This window comes from Anser brachyrhynchus (assembly GCF_964034855.1).
Source record: "Anser brachyrhynchus genome assembly, chromosome: 6".
Classification (NCBI taxonomy): domain Eukaryota; kingdom Metazoa; phylum Chordata; class Aves; order Anseriformes; family Anatidae; genus Anser; species Anser brachyrhynchus.
The window spans coordinates 21,525,501-21,545,163 of record NC_137700.1 but is presented as its reverse complement, the minus strand read 5'-3'; the positions used below and the strand labels follow the sequence as shown (position 1 = coordinate 21,545,163).

The 19,663-nt window shown below is 39.4% G+C and overlaps 1 protein-coding gene across 7 annotated transcripts in view; it reads right to left on the bottom strand.

The window, feature by feature from the left end:
* Positions 1–19,663, bottom strand: part of LOC308197640 (uncharacterized protein) — a 628,187-nt gene that overhangs the window by 118,419 nt on the left and 490,105 nt on the right. For 6 of the 7 annotated variants that reach the window (XR_013953160.1, XR_013953161.1, XR_013953162.1 and 3 more), the window contains exons 16-19: positions 18,728–18,817; positions 12,094–12,175; positions 3,177–3,395; positions 119–186 (exon numbers count right to left, since the gene is read on the bottom strand). Coding sequence is in view for 1 of the 7 variants with exons in the window: in XM_080598508.1 (XP_080454634.1) it covers positions 12,094–12,175 (82 nt within the window). In the remaining 6 variants the exon portion in view is untranslated. The remainder of the gene's footprint in view (positions 1–118; positions 187–3,176; positions 3,396–12,093; positions 12,176–18,727; positions 18,818–19,663) is intronic. The other variant, XM_080598508.1, reaches the window with a different exon arrangement.

Sequence of the window (19,663 nt, the reverse complement as noted above, 5' to 3'; positions counted from 1 at the left end):
TGAAAGCAATCTGGCACGTGATAGTAAGATCTGATCCCAACCCCGCTAACTCATTTGTGGAAACTTCACTATTGTTTATCTTTTTCTCTATTAATACTATTCTCATACTTTTTCCCACCTGCAGGGGAACAGCAGGACATCGTTGTGGAAATGGTCCAATGGAATATTAAAAGGATACTCCAGGTCCTAGACACGAAATACCAGGTTAGAAAGATAACTGTTTCTAAGAAAAAGTAAAAAGTTAATAATTATTAACCCCCCCCGAGTCAATTTACAAAATAGAATAAAAAAAAGAAAGAAAGAAAGAAAGAAAGAAAGAAATATAACTTAAAACATGTACTTTTTATAAATAAATGCGGGTTTTTTTTAAGTTTTAGAACAATGAACAATCAGAATTCCCTAGAGAGCAAACATCAATTCGCACCGTAAACTGCACAGTGAAGATTTCTTTAGTCCTACAAGAACAGGAAGGGTAATTATTTTGAATAAGACCCCAAAAGGGGACGTATGTGATGGAGACGCAGAATCATCAAAACAGCCTAACGATTATTTAGATGAAGATCGTTTTCCTAGCTCCAACAGGCTAACCCCAGAGCAATTACGAATTCCTTTCCTCAGATTCTTTGCCTCTGACTTACTGCCTTCTCTCAAACAGTGACATTGCCATTTACTTGACCACTTGCATCTCACTTCCCATCACTGCCTTTTACGCAATCCAACCAGAATGCCACCATCACAACCTCCTGGCATGAAGAATGCACATCAACTTCCAAAGTTATTAAAATTATATGAATTCTCGTAAGCTGCAAATTGTCGGGTTTGCTTTCATCTCAGAGACCCTTCCCCAGACCTTTCTGAGTACTGCAAAAGTCCTGAAAAAGAGCTTCCCGAACAAGCCATATTCTGAAACACTCTGTTCTGCACTACGAGCAGGAATGGAGAGATTTACAACAGTCATAAAGACAACTTTAAAAGGCCATTTTACATGTGAACTGTGACAGTTCTGAGGAACTTGTTATGCCCATAGTGTTGCTTCCAGAAAAAAAAAATAATCTATTTTGTGGGTGAAACAGTAGGTGGCAAGCAGAAAAGCATGAGGAATGACAAGAGGAAGAGTGGCTTCTGTATTGGCTAAGTGCAGGGCTCTGCACAGTAGTCCAGTGGCCTAAATAAATGTAGAAGCATCCCAAAGAAACTGAACAACTTGCATATGGAAACAGGTATGTTTGATTAAAAAAATCAATACCGAAAACACCTTGAAAATGTGTTCATTGCCTGTGGAAAACAAAGAAATGTTATTACCAAATAACTGTTTTTCTTTTCTATTTTCTTTCATAGTGACATATAAACTTTGTGTGCTTTAGCAAGCCAAAATAGATAACACACTTTCTTTTGCAAACCACATGAACTTATCTCTGTATTTACACTTAGTCTGAAGGAATGCCAACGCTGTAAAAGCAGAGCAAGATATCAAGAGTTAATATTTTTTTAAAGTACAGTTATTTTGTGGACAATGCATACTAAGATCAAGCAAGATAAGAAGTTTGTTTCATAGACTTAGAAAATTGTTTTATGTAGCTTTATAGCTGCTAGGTATGGAGGCATGTTGGACTCTTAAGACTGACGAAGAAAAACAGTGCTCACTTTCTGGGCTACCCACCATTTTAGCAAAATAAAGGAGACTGAAAGGCTAGGAAACCTATGCTAATTTAAATTAAGTGTGGCTTCCAGATGCAATTGTAATAAATGATGTAGACATCTGATACATAATACATAATGATTAATTTATTCCTTTTGAAAGCAAAGGATGAGTTGTTTTTTGTTTCTTTTTATATGCTTAGTTATGAAGCAGAGGAAAAGGATGGGAAAGATGTTTGCTCCTTGATTTGGACTAGTTAGCTGCAAAAGAATTCATTTGTTCTGAATTTGCTCTCCCCTCCAAGTCAACGCTGCCTTTAGCAATGAGATATACCTCCACCTCCGGTGAACCAAGTAACATCTAATTATTAACATCTTTCCTCGTCTTTCAATTTGATTGTACTTCTGTGTTCATGGAAATGAGTTGCAAAGTTTACAGAAATACAAACCATTAATTTCTAATGTCTGTAGGAGAAGAGCTATTTCATTCTTCTGACATCTAATGCATTCTAGTGTCATTTGGCTACTACAGCCAGCACTGCTAACAAAAAATAACCTTTCAAAGGCACATAAGGATTATCGCAGGGTTCCCACATATCAGCTCCATGGCCAGTGGCCAGAGGAGTCTCTGCCTTCCAGTAAAGTTCAAAACCAGCTAATTAATATCCATTTGTCTCAGCTGCAATATATCAATGAGTGATACAGTGATAAATTATGTGCAAAATTATTTTATGGCACGCGCTAATTTAAACACAAAGTATGCCGATATGATGGGAATGCATAAGAAGCCAGCGGAATTCCCAGGGCTCAGAAGCAGGAGGTTACTCCACAAGGGCTGTCTAGGAGGTGGCACTCCACATCCTTGGGAGACCTTCATAATGTTAGATATCAGGCAGTGAAACTGAATAAAGCAACAATTACTAACACCGAAGAGTATTCTTCATCATGTTAGCCAATTACATAAACACTTAAATCTGTTCACCTTCCAGAAACTTTTATAAACCTATTTAATATTTATCTTTGGAAATTCAAGGGAATATTTCAGATGACAATGGATGTTAAAAGCAGAGCATAATCAAGTCCAGCGGGACCTCTGAACATAGCAATTAGAAGCTGTCAGGTTGATCAGGGAAAGATCAGGGAGGGATTTGATTTCACCAGATGTAAATTCTTCTCTTCTTTGTTCTCTGTAACTAAGCTGTGGGGAGTGCAGCTCGTGGGACCCTCTGGAAGGCATGTAACTGGGATGTGTTACACACTTTCACCCGCCCTCACACAGAGGGAACAGTCAGTTCCCTCTTGTTTACACTTCCAATGAAATTTTTGACAGAAGTGAGATCTTGGCTTATGTTACTTTTCACAGATCTCTCTAACAACAATAACCTCGGTGTTTAGAAGAAGAGACAGAAGGCTAAGAGGTGAGCCTGAATGCGTGTCTCCCACCGTTTTGCCCCCCTACACCACGTATGATGCATCTTCCCCCTCCTCTCTGCACAGGTGTTTTTGACACTGAAAATTGTTCTTCTGCTGTCCCTTACCAATATGATACTAAGCAGCCCCAATTCTTTAGCAGCAGATGTGGCAGCAGCACTCCCAGGAGGTTTTTGGCTGATCCACTTGCTAATATAGCTGGAAAAATGCCTTCCTATCCTCCACCTGAGATGATCTGAACCCCTGCCTTCCATTTTCCCAGGCAGCTGCCAACTGCCAGGCTAGAGTGAACTACTGGGGTGGAGGATGTTTGGCTCAATGTCACCCTGTTATGAATAGAAAAAAAAAATAAAGCAATCTGTCAGCATTGTTTTCAAAAGCAAGCAGAAAAGGCATCAAGTTCTTCCTATTTTTTTTTTCCTTGTGGTTTGGTTAAATCACAAAGCTGGGAAGAGAATAATTACTAATAAACCTCCAGAGGTAATCTCTTGTTGTCACAGTCTACTTCAGTTAAGTACACATATACTTTTCTTGCATCATCCATCTATCTCACAGATGGCTACAGTTCTTTCAGTTCTCTACCAAGCACCAAACATTTGGATGTACAGTTTATGTACCTGCTATATTTTATAGAAATGTTTACCAACACTTATAGATGTATAGATATTTCTTACAGAACCTATAACCAGCTGGGAAAGTTTTGTTACTGTCTGTAAAAAGAAATGCTATGTTTTTCTCTTCTTCCTTTAATCAATTCATGAAAAGGTTAATGCTCTTATTAGCACCGTACTGCTGAATCTCTCTGTGTGAAAAACATCATTTGCACAGTTTGTGGTAATTTCTTATCAAGACAATTTGTTGTCGTGTCTCTGCACTTTCAATGGTTTCCAAATTCAATTTCCTACCAAAAGAAAAAACACAGGTGCAAGACAGAAAGCAAGAGAGCAGGTAAAGACGTCAGAGCCCAGCTATGCTGCAAAACTGAGCAGTTCAACATAGTATAGGTTTTGGTCTGGATATGCTCCAAAGCGGAACAGACATTTCTGTTTGTCACTCACAACATCCAAAGCTGTCCTCAGGAAATGAGGATTCAAACAGAAGTCACTTGTTCAGGCTGTACATTACAAGTCACAAAGATGCCTCATGGTAAATAAAAGAGAGATTCGAGGGCTGGACTTGGTCGTTGTGTCAGGAAAAAGTGCATGGGCACAGCACCCCTGGGACAAACAGCTAATGGCTGTGTCTGACAGACCAAGGTTATTAGCAATTCCACTTTATTCCATCAAGTTTATTCAAATGCTAAAATTAAATCCCATAGATGTCTTTTACAGGTTGAAACATAAAAACCTAAAAGTTTCTCTTTCAAGTGACAGATCACATAATTATTCTTTTCAAAACCTGAAATGTCATTTACATCCCTGCTTGAAATAACTTTTCAATGTATTGCATTCAGAACAATCCCTTCACTGTAGTATCTTGCAGCCCCCAATATAATCTGCATTTTCTTTATTCTGTACACAGGCCAACTTTGATGGGTTTTCCACAGCCCTCTCTTCCTGACACAAACCATGAAATATGGAGTCAATGTGAAAAAAATCACAGTTTGCATATAAAAAATAAATAATATTTACAGTTACGCTGTGGTTTCAATACAGATCATATTAAATATCAACAGATTCCACATTTGTAAATATAACAGGAAGGCTACATTAAATCTGCACACCAGAAACACATTACCCTGACTGCAGCAAACCTTTCAGAAAATGGAAAGGACTTTTAGGAGATGGACGTGGTACAGATTTAGACCTCTCTCTGTGCCCCTCTGCTGGAAGGAAGGGATGTAATATCTAAAAAAATCGAAACATTACAAATATTTGTAAAAAAAAAAGTCCTTTGTGGGGAAATTTTTTTCTCTCTCAGTGAAAAACTCACACTGTTCAGAGCACCAGTGATCATATAAAGCCTGTCACTGGATAAACTCTCATCTCAGGATGATGAATTCCTGTCTTTCTCATCTTTCATCTGCTTCTCGGTAAACAATTCCAACCACTGAATGCCAAGCCAGAAGGCACCGGGGGTGGCTCTTCAGATCCCTGCTGAGCCCTCGCCTCTGTGGATGGTGCCCACCTGCATGCTTCTGCCAAAGACCAGCTGCCGCCTGCTACTGCTTTGGTTACAGCCTCAGTTCCTGGTGGTCTCTTGGTTGTCATCTAATCACCGATCTTACTAGGCTTCTTGAAGAAACTGAATTAGCTGAGGCAGTGGAAAAAACAAACGAACAAAAAACCAAACACCCAAGCCCTTTTGCCCAAGATTCCTCCATTTTATAGTTACAGAAGCTGAGCCATTACTACTGTTCTGCTTAATTAAAATATCACACCACAAGAGCCTACTTTGTTGAAAGTTTAAGACAGAACAGTACTGTCATTTTTAATAAACCTACAAAAATGATAGTGCAGATAAGTACCTTGGTAAAGGGGGAGTCTTGGCAAAGTAGCGAAAAATAAGAGCAAAAGCGGCATAAAATACACTGAGGTTGTAAGAAATTAAAAGGAAATTTAATATTAAAGGGAGTCTACATTTATTCAAATACAATTTTAGTCTGTCACTCTCCCAGAGAAGCAAAGCCTATATAGATTTTTTTTTTTTAAAGTTTTCATGGCAGGAAACCCTGAGGACAAGCAGCTAAAACCCACATCCTGCTGCCTGACCCATTAGCAGCATGGCAGCCAATCTGTACCTGCCAAGCAGCAAAAGTCAGTCTGGTTCAACAAATACACCTTGCAGTAAGACAACATCTGCAGGGAATACAAAGCAGACAACTCTAATAGCCTAAAAACACAGGTTCAGTACACTGAGAATCAATATTCTGGAGGAAATGGTGTAAAACCCCCCGCACAGGAGGTGCTCCGTCACCGCCTGCACGTTCCCCTCTGCGGAGCTCTACGTCTTGGCTAGGAAAGCAGCCACCAGCTGCGGAGCTGTAACTTCAGTCAAATATTCTGCTTCCTAAGCTGGAATCCAATTGCCAGTGCGATTAACTTCCTCCAGCCCTAGAGACAGAGCCAAATGAAGCTAGCCAGAATAATTCACCGAGAAACCACGAAAATCAAGTACTTTGAATATTTTGCTTCATCAAATCAAATCCCACTTGAAAAATAAGTGACCGATCACTCTGGAAGAAGACTTGGTAGAGGTTCAGCACACACTGTGGGTGAAATGAAAAGCTGGAAGAGAGGTTGTCTTGGCAACATTGTCTGATTCATATTTAAAGATAAAATCACTCTCCAAAGCTAACTAAAAGTGGATGACAGTGAGAAAAAAAAATGTAGGCATTCATATCATCTTCATAGCAGAAAGCACTGCCTTTTGTCAGTTGCCTGAATTATTTGGGGATTTTTCAGTAAGGTTTCTTCTGTTCATTGTAAAATGTCCTTTTTATAGCAACCATTAAGACAAACAAATAAGTCTTCAGTCTAGAAAAGCATAACAAACTCCTCCAAGTTACTCATTATGTGAAACAGCATGATGCCTCAATATCTAACGTACCAACTATTTTTTCTTTTATATTAACACACCAGCAATCATTACATTACCGTATAGCCATGCTCTCGTTATCAATTTGTGCACGTAAGCACTTTATAAAAAGTACAGACTGGTAAAGATTTCTCACTTTTTTGTTTGTTTGTTAATTATTTTCTAACTTCTCTTTGCACAGTTGGTGATTTTAAGAGCTCTAAGTAATGTTTGATTTTTCCTCTGCAAAGAATCGCATTAGACTTGGGTGCGAGGATTTGGGTAGAACACTGACCAAACCCAACAGGCAAACAGTCCCAACAGAACAAATCCCAACAGTTGTGATGTGGATGACTTTTAATGGATGACTCGGACAAAAATTCCATGAGGTCGATCAGGGCCTGGAGCCCCTCTGCTGTGGAGCCAGGCTGAGGGAGCTGGGGGTGTTCAGCCTGGAGAAGAGAAGGCCCCAGGAGACCTCACAGCGGCCTGCCCGTGCCTAAAGGGGGCTGCAGGAAAGCTGGGGACGGACTCTGTGTCAGGGGGTGTAGGGATAGGACAAGGGGGAATGGCTTTAAACTAAAAGAGGGCAGGTTCAGAGTAGACGTGAGGAAGAAATTCTTCACTGTGAGGGCGGTGAGGCCCTGTCCCAGGCTGCCCCATCCCTGGCAGTGCCCAAGGCCAGGCTGGATGGGGCTGGGGGAACATAGCTTATGATCACTTCTCTGATCACCTCTTCTCTAAATCATCAGCTCTCTGCTGACTACCTTAAGACACTCCCAACTACCTTACGACACTCCCAGCTTCTCATAACTTGACAGCTTCTCCCATTTCTGTCTCTCTGGCACTTTGTAGTCCAGGCGGTGCTCAATCCCTGTTCCATGGCTGTTAGTCTCCTGAATAGCCTCTTGAGGCAACCACTGCTGAAATCTGAAGAGTTGTAGTAAATTGGTGGAGAAGATTGATTTAAACACAGTCAATGTCTTCATCAGATCTTTCAGTTAGTGAATAATAGACCTCCTTTAATTTCCCTCTTAATAATCATTTTTCATGCCACTATTGAGTTCATTGCTCTCATTCTCAGGCTCACCTGAGCACCAACGATGTGCAGCTTCTCCAACAGTCAGCCCACTTTCTGAAGCAGACTAATTTCACCCTTTTGACTTGAATTTCGCTTTTATTAGTTATCTTACTCTTTTCAGTTCCGACTTCAAACACTATTATGCTAACATATGACAAAATCCTTCCTTCAACAATGCAAAGTCTAACGCTTTTATACAGGTAATATTTTCTTAATGGGAACGAACAGGTGGGCATGCCAGAAGGATGCAACAATTATGTTTAACTGGTTGGCAATAAAGGATGATCCCAAATACTTGCTGCTAATGCAGTATAAGTCTCAGCTATGGCAAGCTTGAAAAAAAGTGGAAAAAAAAAAAGGAAAGAGGAGAGGGGGCGAATAAAACCCTTGGAAAACTTGGAGAACAAAAGCCACTGGCTGGCAGAGACAGATGCTGCAGCCACCTCCGTGACTGCATGCACAGGCCATGTCCTGCCCCCAAGCTCGAATCGCAAGGCAGAAGAGCTGCCAGTAATTGCTTCTGATTGACTGCCACTGAGCTGGCTCAGAGACCCTCTGGAGAGCGCTCTTTTCTTGCAGGATCCTGCCTTGCCCCCATTCAACGCCTCAAAGAAAGCTCTGCCTATGTTCTCCAGTACTGTGCTCCCAGAGGGGTGTCTGGATTAGCTGCTGATTTACTATATTATTTTACAAAGAAATTTTCCCACTGCTTTTGCCTGAAATTGCTTGCCATTAGCTCTCCTGAGGTCTCCCACTACACAAGCCTTTCATGGCAAATTAATATAGGACAGTGTATGATATATTCCCTGCAAGCTTTATTTGTGCTCTAGGTAAGTGATAAAGTGGAACAGATAACTACCTATCTTAACACCAGCAGCAATCGGGGGATTTGGGGCCAAACCGGCTCATACTTGAAGAATTGAAGAGGTGGAAAAAAAGACTTGTTGGGAACGTTGCAAAGAAAGAACCATTCCCAAAGAAAAGTTCTTTGTGAATATATTACAGGGTCAACATTACTATTCTTAAGAGTAGGAACGTGAAGCATACCTAATTAGGTAGGAAAAAAACTAAGCTTTTTTTTCTTTTTTTTTTTGGTCATCTTGCATCATAAATGTAAATGATGCATAAAAAGCACTTAGTAGATATATCCTTTATGCCCTTAACAGAAGAGACTGTGTGTGCTCAGTGATTCAGCCAGTGGCATGCTGCCAGCACCGGGCTGGTCACAAGGCAATCCTCACCGACCCCGTTCATCCCTGCAGATATGGTCCCAGCCAGGGGAAGCTCCCTCCCACCTCACTTGCTTCTTCACAGTGAACCACAAGAGAAAACAATTACATGAGAGGGAAGATTTGGGAACAGACAGACCTTCTCATGCATTCAGCTAGTTAATGCTACAGATGTGTCTCATGGGGATTTGAAAAGGCTCTAAGCAAGCTACAGTGCAATGGACTTCAGCATCTGACCCTCAAAGGTGCGTCAGGCATCCAGCATTATCATCATTCAACACCTTCATAGAAAAGCTTAGTAAAATACGGAATTTACTTTCCATTTCTTGCTATTTTTCAAGTTACTGGGATGAACAGTTAATCGTTTGGAGCTCACCAGGAAAAATACTTTGGCGTTTTGTGTCCTCAGTTCTGCCTCTGGACCAGGCTTGGTAGGACGCATGGCACAGCTCTGCTCCAGGAGAGGAGGATTTTGCAGACAGCTTGGCTCAGGGGAGAGAATGGGCAGAAGTGAGGCGCTGGTAACAGAGTAGCAGCAGAGAAATGCTGCTGAGCTGATATGAAAGAAAATATTTGTGGGTTTTGTGGACTCCGAAGTGAAATATTGGGATTGTGTTTTAAAAGACCAAAGCCAAAATGCTCTTACACTTATCTGATAAAAGTGACCCTTAAGAAAAAATCTTTTCCTGACAGAAGCTGTGGTGTTGCAGGGAGTTCCTCTTCCTTGAGAGTATTATTCACCCACAAATGCCCTGCCAGCCTCAGAAAATCTTTGAAATACTGTCTCTCCTTATTCAAGGGCACGCTACTCTGCCGTTACAGCCTCCAAGCTCTTCAAGGGCAAAAGAAACCCAAACACAACCTGTGGCAACTGTGTGAAACTCAACCCAGTGGACAAGGACCAATGTACTTTATCTGAAGCACAACCAGAGAAAAGCTTCAGTTTTCTCTCCCCAGTTTCTGTTCTTTAAACGGAAGAAAACAGTGATTAAGACTAAATAGGCTAGGAGGAATCCACTCCAAATCCTTCTGTTGAAGCCTACATTAATCACCAAGCTTTCTCTTTGATTTTGGTAGAGGAGTAGCATTATACAGTTACAAAACAACAACTAATCGTGCTCAACTCTCTCCTTGGGCTCTCTGATACTCCACGTGGGTCAGAAAGATGGTTCAGAGGTAGCTCTCAAGTCACCTTGTCACTCTCAATCACCTAAGCATTAATGCACACACCACTCACTAGAAATAGCACAGCAACTGTGTATGACAAGAATTAGGAAAAACTGGACTGCATTTACAGCGTTTAATAGAACTCCAATTTTTTTTTCCTGAAGTCAAAATATTTAGCTTGCTCAAAACAGGAGCGAAAGGCCTGTAAATACATAAATAAAGCAGCAAAATGATTTATGTATATGTGTTATGGATATATTTTTATGGATTCCAGCTTTGTGATTTACTGGATGTCTGTTGAGTGCAAGTATACAATAAAGGGAAAGGATGTTTCCACTAAAGCAGACTCATAGAGCCAAAATGTATGAAAATGAACTGATCCCTGAAATTCTAGTAAATTTTTGCCTTGTCTAAATATATTTTTATTTTGCAGGTATTTTTATGCAACCTATTAAACCAAAATATATTATGAATTGCTTAGTTAAGAATCAGTTTAACTACTAAATCCTGTATATTATTAAAACGTCGTAGATGTTGAACATTCCTTTTCAGGTATTACATGATGTTAAAGCTACCTTCTGAGTGTATGACAGCAAAGGTTCCACAGAAATCTGAGCAAATGCTGGACAGCTCAGGAGACCTGGATCCCATTTCACAGATGCCTTTTGCTATCTTGACCAAGTCACTGAATCAACCCTCTGCTGTAGTCCCCACCTTTGGGTACCAGTAGGTGTTTGTGTGCTTAGGTTAGATGCTGAAAAGGTAATAAACACATCAGGGTTTCTGCAGGGAGATGGAGAACTTGTGAATTTCCCATTAATAGTGACAACTTTAAGTTCTTCAGCAGACATTGTTTATATTAATTTACTTTAAGAAGCTTAAGCTTCGAGTTCAAATGGTCAGCAAAAAAAACCAAACACTGTCATATACAGTTGCCAAGACTAAAGTTAATGAATTCTCTGGTAAGACAAATATCAGTACTGAGCAAACCACACAAAAGGTTTAAATGAGCATTCATTCAGATTTTTAAATAAGTTCCCTCTGGTAAAGGAAATGTTCATTTATTGACCATTCAGTCAACAAGGTCTGTTACTTAAATTCCTGCGGAAAGCATACACCAGTTGTACACACCCCAGCACCTTCACCAAAACTGGAACCTTACACATGAAATCTCCGCTGTAAGAGATTGGATTGATGGAATTTCTCATTAGGGCCACAAAAAAGTACCTGGATCTTCATGAATTGAAACAAGCAAAACAACAGGTCTGTTTTTACCATATGGAGGACTGATGTGAGATTACAAACACAATGGCTTTAATCTTCTCTCGTGGCTTCCACAAACTCTCCACTGAAGCTGTTTCCTGTAGCTCTGTCCACAGACCACGTTTTCCTAACTTCTTAATTGGCTCAGGCCTGGGTGTGGAAGAGCCCGCTCAGATTTTTTTTTTTGGTTGTCAATGCTCTTTTAAAAACAGAAAGCAGAACAGCCAGCTTGGTTCCTGATGCAAGTTACCTTTTCTTGCACCAGCAAGCTTTCCATGCTGGGACGATCCCACTCCTTTCCTGGGGAGGCTTGCTGAGGACAGCCCTGACCACTGCCTCCACACTGCCTACTGAGCAGTATTTCTCCTGAGTAGTATTTACTCCTTTTCAGTACAAAATGCAGAACACAGTTCGTTGTTTTTTTTTTTTTTTATGACTTTTTTTATGATTACTGTTACCAACCTTTTCAGCTGAAATACATTTTAAAATGCAGTACTTAATGGTTACATTAGGTATTAAAAGGAAGGAAACAAGCAACTAAATAATGGAAGTACATGCTTCACTTAAAGTAACCCTAAGACAAAAAAGAAATTGCAAATTTCTATGACTTGCCACCACTATCCTGGAGTTCATCCTAGTTCCTCTGTTATGTATTTGAACTGTATAGTGTGCAAAATTATATAGTGATTCAGTGTATCTGAGTACATAACCTGAAGCGCTTTTTCAACCTGACAGCATAAAAAAAATCAAACATTTCAGTATACGTACTTAACTGTGCTGCTGCTGTCATTTGTCCAACTTTCCATTGGAATGTCTGTGTGTGAAGACTTCAGAGCAGCCAAAGGAATAACTGTAAGAGAACAAAAACATGTTCAGTTTACTAATAAAATAAAATAAAACACACCAAAATACAAAGAGGAACAATAAAACATTAAAATAAATGTCAATTCCACAGATTCAGACCTAATTGCTAGAAAAGTCTAAGATAACACGTATTTCAGGATAAATATTCCCCTCTTCTCATTCATTCCACTGAAGGCTCCTTGGAATTTGCTTCCTACTCACAGGAGTCGATAGTATTTCCTAGGACATACCAGTCAAATCGTGTTTTTTTTTTCTCCTTAGGACTTCATTTGACATGCCAGCTGAGAATCTGGACCAAAATGTCCCTTTGCCTGAAATGTATCTAAACCATTTTATAAATGGGTTCAAATAACTTGCTTCCAAACACACAACAACCTCTCTGCTCTCTGATTTCCTCTTCCTTCACCATTCTCTCCGAATGAAGAGCTGTCATTCAAGTAGGGAGGTCTACAGTTCAGGCTTATTTTAGTTGCTCAAACACTATTGCTGGGATAGAACAGAACAAAACCACTTGCAAAAAAGAGATTCCAGATACATATAATGGAGAAATTTTGGAAGCCTTGCTCTTGTTTCTGTGGGATGAAAAGAGGGGAATGAAAAATCTCTTTTGTATTGCTGGAGTTTTGTGGGTAGACTGCTACTGGTTATAGCTAATCATATATTTAGCAACACGAGCACATAAGGTCAGCAATTAGACTGCTAAGTGAATTGGTTTGCATAATCTAGCTGCATATGAAGAGCTATTACCCAAATAATTTAAGATACAAGCTGTGGAATCATTTGAAAGGCAGCATAAAGGAATGGGGAAAGCAGGAACCTTGCCAACAGCTATCACCAGGTGCAGAGAGGACACGTAAGCAATGCACCTGCCTTTGAAAAGCATTTGTGTAATCATCGATTAGGTGCAGAAACCTCATGTGCATTCTGTTAAACCTCCATTTACAAATATAAACCTGAGCCTGGTCTCCCACGAAGCTGAGAGTCACACCCCGGCTCCTGACTGGGGGTAACAAGACAGCAAATTTGCCTTCTTTTCTCCCAGAGCCCAGCACTTGGTCATTATAATGCAGTTCTCTCCCTGAAGAGCTTCACACTTTGTTGGGATTCAGCGTCCAAAATTCACAGATTGAAAATTTTGCTGTCTAAACTCTTACGAGTAAGAATAAAGAGCCTGGTGGGGATGTCAACAAGTGTGTGCAAGGCTCTGTCTATATGAGCATCTCTCCTCCAAAGCGATTTGCATAGGAGTGCAAAAAAACCAATTCTTTTACTCTTCCTCTCCATTTTAATTTGTACTCCTGCAATAACCATTCTAACCTAGTGGTCTACTCTACGATAACATGGATATCATCTTTTGAGAAAAAAACAAAAAACCTTTCTAGTGAGATTTACATTATATATAGATTTTTTTTAAGCTGTTGGTAACAATCCAGTACATCTTTTACACCTTACTTCACCAAAGGGTTACAGTCAAACAACCACCAAAAATTGAGTCAAGGCGCTTGACTTACCTGCTTGCTACCTAAACAAAGTCTACATGAAGATACTGACTGAGTTAGAATACTCAATACACCAGCCTATACAGGGGAAAACTCGCCAGTCAGGCAGAAGTAATTATTAATAAATTATGGTTTTATTCTATTGCTATCTTCCTATTTCTTGCTGAAATTTCATCATATGCAAAACAATTAGAAAATACCTGCTTAAGTTTTAGGCTGCATGTTTTAGTAATTGAAATGTTTATGGTCTATTACAGAAAATTTATTTTCTGTCACCCAAGAAGAAGCCGTAGCATTAATGGGTATTGCCTTACACATGTTTGTGCAAGGAAATGCAACTTTTGCAATTTTCACTTTCATTTAACTTTCACAGTTTATTTTATGAGACGTTTCAAAAGATGTTTCTGTTACTTACAGAGATTTGTATTCTGTGTTTGAAAATTTCAATTACACTTTCTAATTAAAAGCCTTAAGTGACAAATTATAACCCAGTGCTCTACAGATACAAAAAAGAGCCCAATAAATGTAGCATCATGATTTTCTGAAGAACCAGAATCCAGTTATCTGTTGCAACTTCTGCTAGAGATTGAGTTTCAGCTCAAACAGAATACAAAATATTTTAAGTTTTAAAAAGAACCTTGACATTAACGAAAAAAAACAGATTTAATACCAATTTCCTCTTTCAAACAAAATAGAATATAGGGTTGGACACAAAATATCCTACCCTTTGGCTTTATCAGTTGCCTTATATAAAAAAAAAAAAAATCAAATCCTACTCAAACCACATTAATTTTTTCATCAGCATCTCCTGTAATGCCACGGAAGCCTATATTCTGAAAATTTTATGAGGTTCCTGGATGGGTGGAAAATGTAAACTAGAAATAGCCCAGTTCGTGTTGCTTCAAATAAAACCAGGAAGGGGCAGATGCCAATGTGTTCCTGAAGCTGTAGACCAGGGCCAGCAGCACAGCTAGTGCTGTATGGGCACAGGTGCTGCTGCCTGCTGAAACAAGCTAGGCTCAGGGTTTCTTAGCCTTAAGAGCCACATTTGGGGAGGTGAGTGTTTGGGCAGTTGAAGGAAAAGCATGTAACTTCTGTGCTTTTCTTCTTTTCAAAATTCTCCCCTTTTCTCTCCAGCTCCTATTCCCTCTACCACATCTTCCCCCAGGTGGGAATCCATTTAGAAAGGCAGCGCTATATTAGATGGGAAAAACAAACTAATCACAGAGCTTCCTGAAGCACCTACAGACAGTGGATTCAATTACTGCATGTTAAGCCATTTATATTTTATGGTTGTGAGTCAGGAAGACGATTGCTAAACTAAACAAAACCAATGAGTGCAACTATCCTATTAAAGCAAGGATCTAAACAGTATGAGCAAAATACCAGAGCCCAGCCAGACAATTAAGTAATCAGACAGCCCTTTGTAGTCCTTGCAAAACATGATGGAGGATAAAACACCTGCTGGCACGTCTGCTGCAAGCCTTTTCAGACCTGTCAAGCCTTTTCTGTAAGCAGGCTCTAGTGAGCTCTTTCATTTTTTTAGTGGATCATTTTTTTTGGAGTCATGTTTCTAAGCCTACCAGATACACTTCTCATTTACGGTTCACTTAGATGCTCGATTCATATTCTTTTGTTGTTCTTTGACAAGTTTCTGGATTACCCATGTATCAGTAGATAACCAAAGCATGCTAAGAGTTTCAGTATCACATCATCTCTCCTGCTAAGCCGGAAAGACAGCAGAAAATGAAAACATCAGACAAGTTCTCTAGGAGAAATATGCTAAACCTCAAACACTTCCTAAGTTAAACATTAAAACTACTGGTGTCTCAACTAAATACCTACTTACATGCATGCCAGGAGACACAATTTATCCCTAGTTTCAAGTAACCTGCATTTTTCAGTTCACAAAGAAAAGCCTTTCCTATTCATGGCACAAGTCATAGAGTTAAATAATTCATACCTAAAAAAAATTGACATTTAAGAAAAACAGTCCCAAAGATTACATAAAACTTCCTTTACTGTTTTATGTATTATATACAGGTTATATATTTATGAAGATAACACAAGGGGAACATTACCCAGAGATATTATTTCCATAAAGTCTTCTCTTTTTCTGATTCCTCTGACTCTTCTCATCATTTTATGTTATGTGGGGCAAATGGCTGAAAATAGAGGAGTTTTACTTACAATCCATTGCACTGAAACACTATGATTCTTCCAAATGCCTCGAGCATTTTAGGCTTAGTTTTTCATTTGTAGTGTTGTCACACTGGATATACAATGGGAAATTCTGCCTATCTTAATGAATTAGTAGGCTTCTTTTATTATTATTTAAAAGAAGTCTCATTCATCTCTTAGTCTTAAGTGACATCTTGAAAGAGGTAAAACTATCCGCTGGGTAAAAGCAAGGAATTTACTTTCAAACTGACATTAGGTCTCTCATTTAAATGAATATACCTATCTCCTGATGTCATGGGGGAATGAGCCCCCTCTTGCCTTCACAATAACAAATGACAGGGCAATTTTTAATATCTGTTCTTACTTACTGCTTCTCCATAGTGAACAGTATCAATCTTTCCACTCTTTCATAACAAAGTTTTTCCACAGCCCTAATCTTTCTTGTTATCCCTCCCTGGTCACTGTGCTTTAATCTGGCAGAAAAGTCATTATGATATCTAAAAGTAGATGAAATGACTTGGGAGTGAACATTTTTATACTACCAGAGAAGACACCCGCACAGCTTACAGAGGAATATATTATGCTTTCTAGTTTCTACAACAAGAATGGGTATATTTAGAAATAATTTAGTTCAGCATTACCAGATGAGGCACTTTAACCAATGCTATAAAGGACATCAGAAAAGATGACTCTAATGATGCCTGAATGTCAAAAATCCTCAGCATCATCCTCAATCTAAAGTATTCAGCAGGAAAACTTGCATATGGCATACTTTATCTCCACCCTAAAATCTGCCCAGCTATTTAGGTGGAAAGAAGAAAAAAAAAATAAAACCATCTAGAAGAATTTACAATCTTACTCAATATGTCTTTCTGGACAAAACCTTAGAAAGCAATATGAGCCACGTCTTTGTGCTTTAAAACATTTGATCTTCCTTGCTTCTTCATTCACATCCAGAACTTTCCTAACCAAGCCGATGCATAAATGTGAAAACTTACAGAGTTAATGACTGGCATGGATGCACCAACATGTAAATGCCTCAATTTGGGGAAAATATAAAGGATTTTCATTGCTATCTCGCATGAGGAAACAGCAGATGTGAAATCATTAGAATCAGGACAGTATTTCCCAGATGCAAAGGTTAAAAAAAAAAAAAAAAGGAATAGTTGTGAGGTCACTGACTGTTGCATCTGAGGAAGGGAAAGAAAATTAACATTTTGTATAATGAAGAGTTTTTGAGAACCATTTTGCCATAAGGCAGCCTAGACCATCTGTGAGATAAGAAGAGCCTCTTGCCTTCAAAAAAAATCCTCCTGATAAAACCGGGAGCTGAAGTCAAGAGGTTTAAGAGCACACTGAAGTGCTTCACTGAGTGCTCCAGGGACAGACCTGTGCACGTGCCTAAGTGCTCCACAAACCATTTGTTACCGCTGTCAGGGACTGAAGACTGCCTAAGTAATAAATACAGCCCTTTAGGGATGCACTTAGAAACATCCAGGTAGCACACGGTGTTTATCAGTGAACATAGTCCAGACTGGCTCCACAGATGCAATTCTTCATGTTCCAAGACCCAAACCCAAATCAGAGAACTGGAAGAAGGTGCAGTCATACCCTGGTCATTTTTAGGTCATACCCTGCATTTTTAAAGATACCTGTGGGTTATTTATTTTTGTGTTACCCCCACCCACACCACCTCTGCTACCAGTGAATAGAATGAGTGGGTGAAAAAAGGCAGATATTGGGTCATTTGCAATGACCTAAGCACATCCCTTCTTTGAATCTTAAAAACAGATATCTGTATCTAAACATTACTGCACGGCTGAGATCCAACATGGAAAGGTGTTTCTGAAATTAAGGCTTAACCTTCAGTATGCTATCATCCCTCCTCTGGCCGTTTTGATAACACAAACATTTTGGACACTGGCATCATTAATGATACTTCACACCTAATTAATTTCTTTTCTGGTATCAGCCTTTCCCAATGTTAAACGTTGCTCTGATTTCTTTGTTTTCTTTAAAGAAAACGTATGAACAGTATGAAGAGTACTGTATGAACAGCAGCTTCATTTAGACAGAGATTACCTGCTCTGAATTTGTAAGATTAGAAGACAAATATTGGTAAGATGAGTCTATATGGACAAATTAAAAGCACCTTATGAATAACGTTGCTCTGTATAATTTAGCACACAGGTCTATCACTCTATTAAGCAAATCTGGTTATGCCTAATTTGCAAAACTGGAGAAAATGAAACAATCAAACTGCTTAATAAATGAAGTCAGAGAAAATTATCTGTTTCTAGCTACTTGTTCTGTTATACCAAAGTCTGACATCTCCGGTATGGAAGCACACAGCTGTCTCCTCCTTCTGCTACAAATATTTCAGCCATGTTTACTTCTGTTAAATAAAGATGAACATAATATAAATGCTATTACTACTACTACTACAAAAAAAAGTAAACTATGTAATGAGCCAGGCTGAAATACAGCTATATACGACAACGTTCTCCATTCATTTCAATGGAGTCATGTTAAGCCAAAGGACTTTTTGATGCAGCCGAGGTGTTTGAGAAGGGCTAGGAATGACTCCTGAGCACAGCCACTACAGGACAGCCCACTGGTAATGGTACCTGTCAGGGACCTCTTCAGAAACAATGTTCCCTGAATCACATGAGCTCTTGCATTAACTGATGAAATCCAGACTACCCGTAAACACAGCCTGGTATCCCTAAAAAAAAATGAAAAGAGGGGTGTCTTAAGAAAAGGGGATGTTTATTTTCTTTATGGGGTATTAACTGTTCCAGGCAACAATTAAAGTATTCAGGAATACAGCAGCAAGGAAAACGAAAATTTTACATTACCTTTATAATTAATTTAATTTCCTGAACTTGGGTTGTATCTTATTTAATTTACTGCCAGGCAGAATCATCAGTGATGCAATCCTCATGCTTCTAAAAGGAAAAAGTTATGTCAGTTACGCCATACTCTTTACTACAGCTTTTTTATTAAGTTTCCCTTTTGTGGAACTTATTTGCTGCATGGAAACAAATTAAAATGTAAGCCTTGAGGGAAGGAAACACAGGAAGTAAGACAAATGTTCCTGGTTCAGCTGCCACTGGTAACATCCCAGAACTGGAGCACTGACGGTGATCCCTCAGATACTCTGCACAGGTGCATTTACTAAATCAGATTTATGTATTTATTTATTTATTTAACAAAAATCAGATCTTTGGTTAAGACCCCACCTATACAAAAGCATGTAGAGAAGTGTACTTCAAATTACAGTGTTCCCTGGCTGTAAAAAACCTGCCTGGCTTGTTACAGGTGGGTATGGAAGGAGGGAGATGAGGCCAGAGGGAAAATAGCATCTTGCTGTGAAGGCAGTTACTGAATGAAGAAAACAGCAGGGAAGGGAAGGAAGGATTCAAAGATCCTTTTACAAATGACAATTTTCACAGAGGGCCACCAAGTTCTTAGCTATATGGGTGCTGAAACCTTAAGCTGGCTGCTGCTCCTGCAGCTTACTGGAACTACTGGCCAGTAACTTTCCCTTACTGAGTTTTCCTTGAGATTATACTGTATTAATATGAGTATTTTTCCTTGTGTTCTGCACATGCAACAACTAAAGTCACAAAGCACTTCCATTTCTTAATTGCTTAGGCTCCTAATATAGCAATCTGCAAACAGCTATGAGGAGTAGCACAGTCTCAGAGTACAGCAGAGAGGGACTGGATATATTAGTAAGAGCCCACTCTAGGCTAACAACAGCACAGTTGGAGTTGTAGTAACGCTGGTCA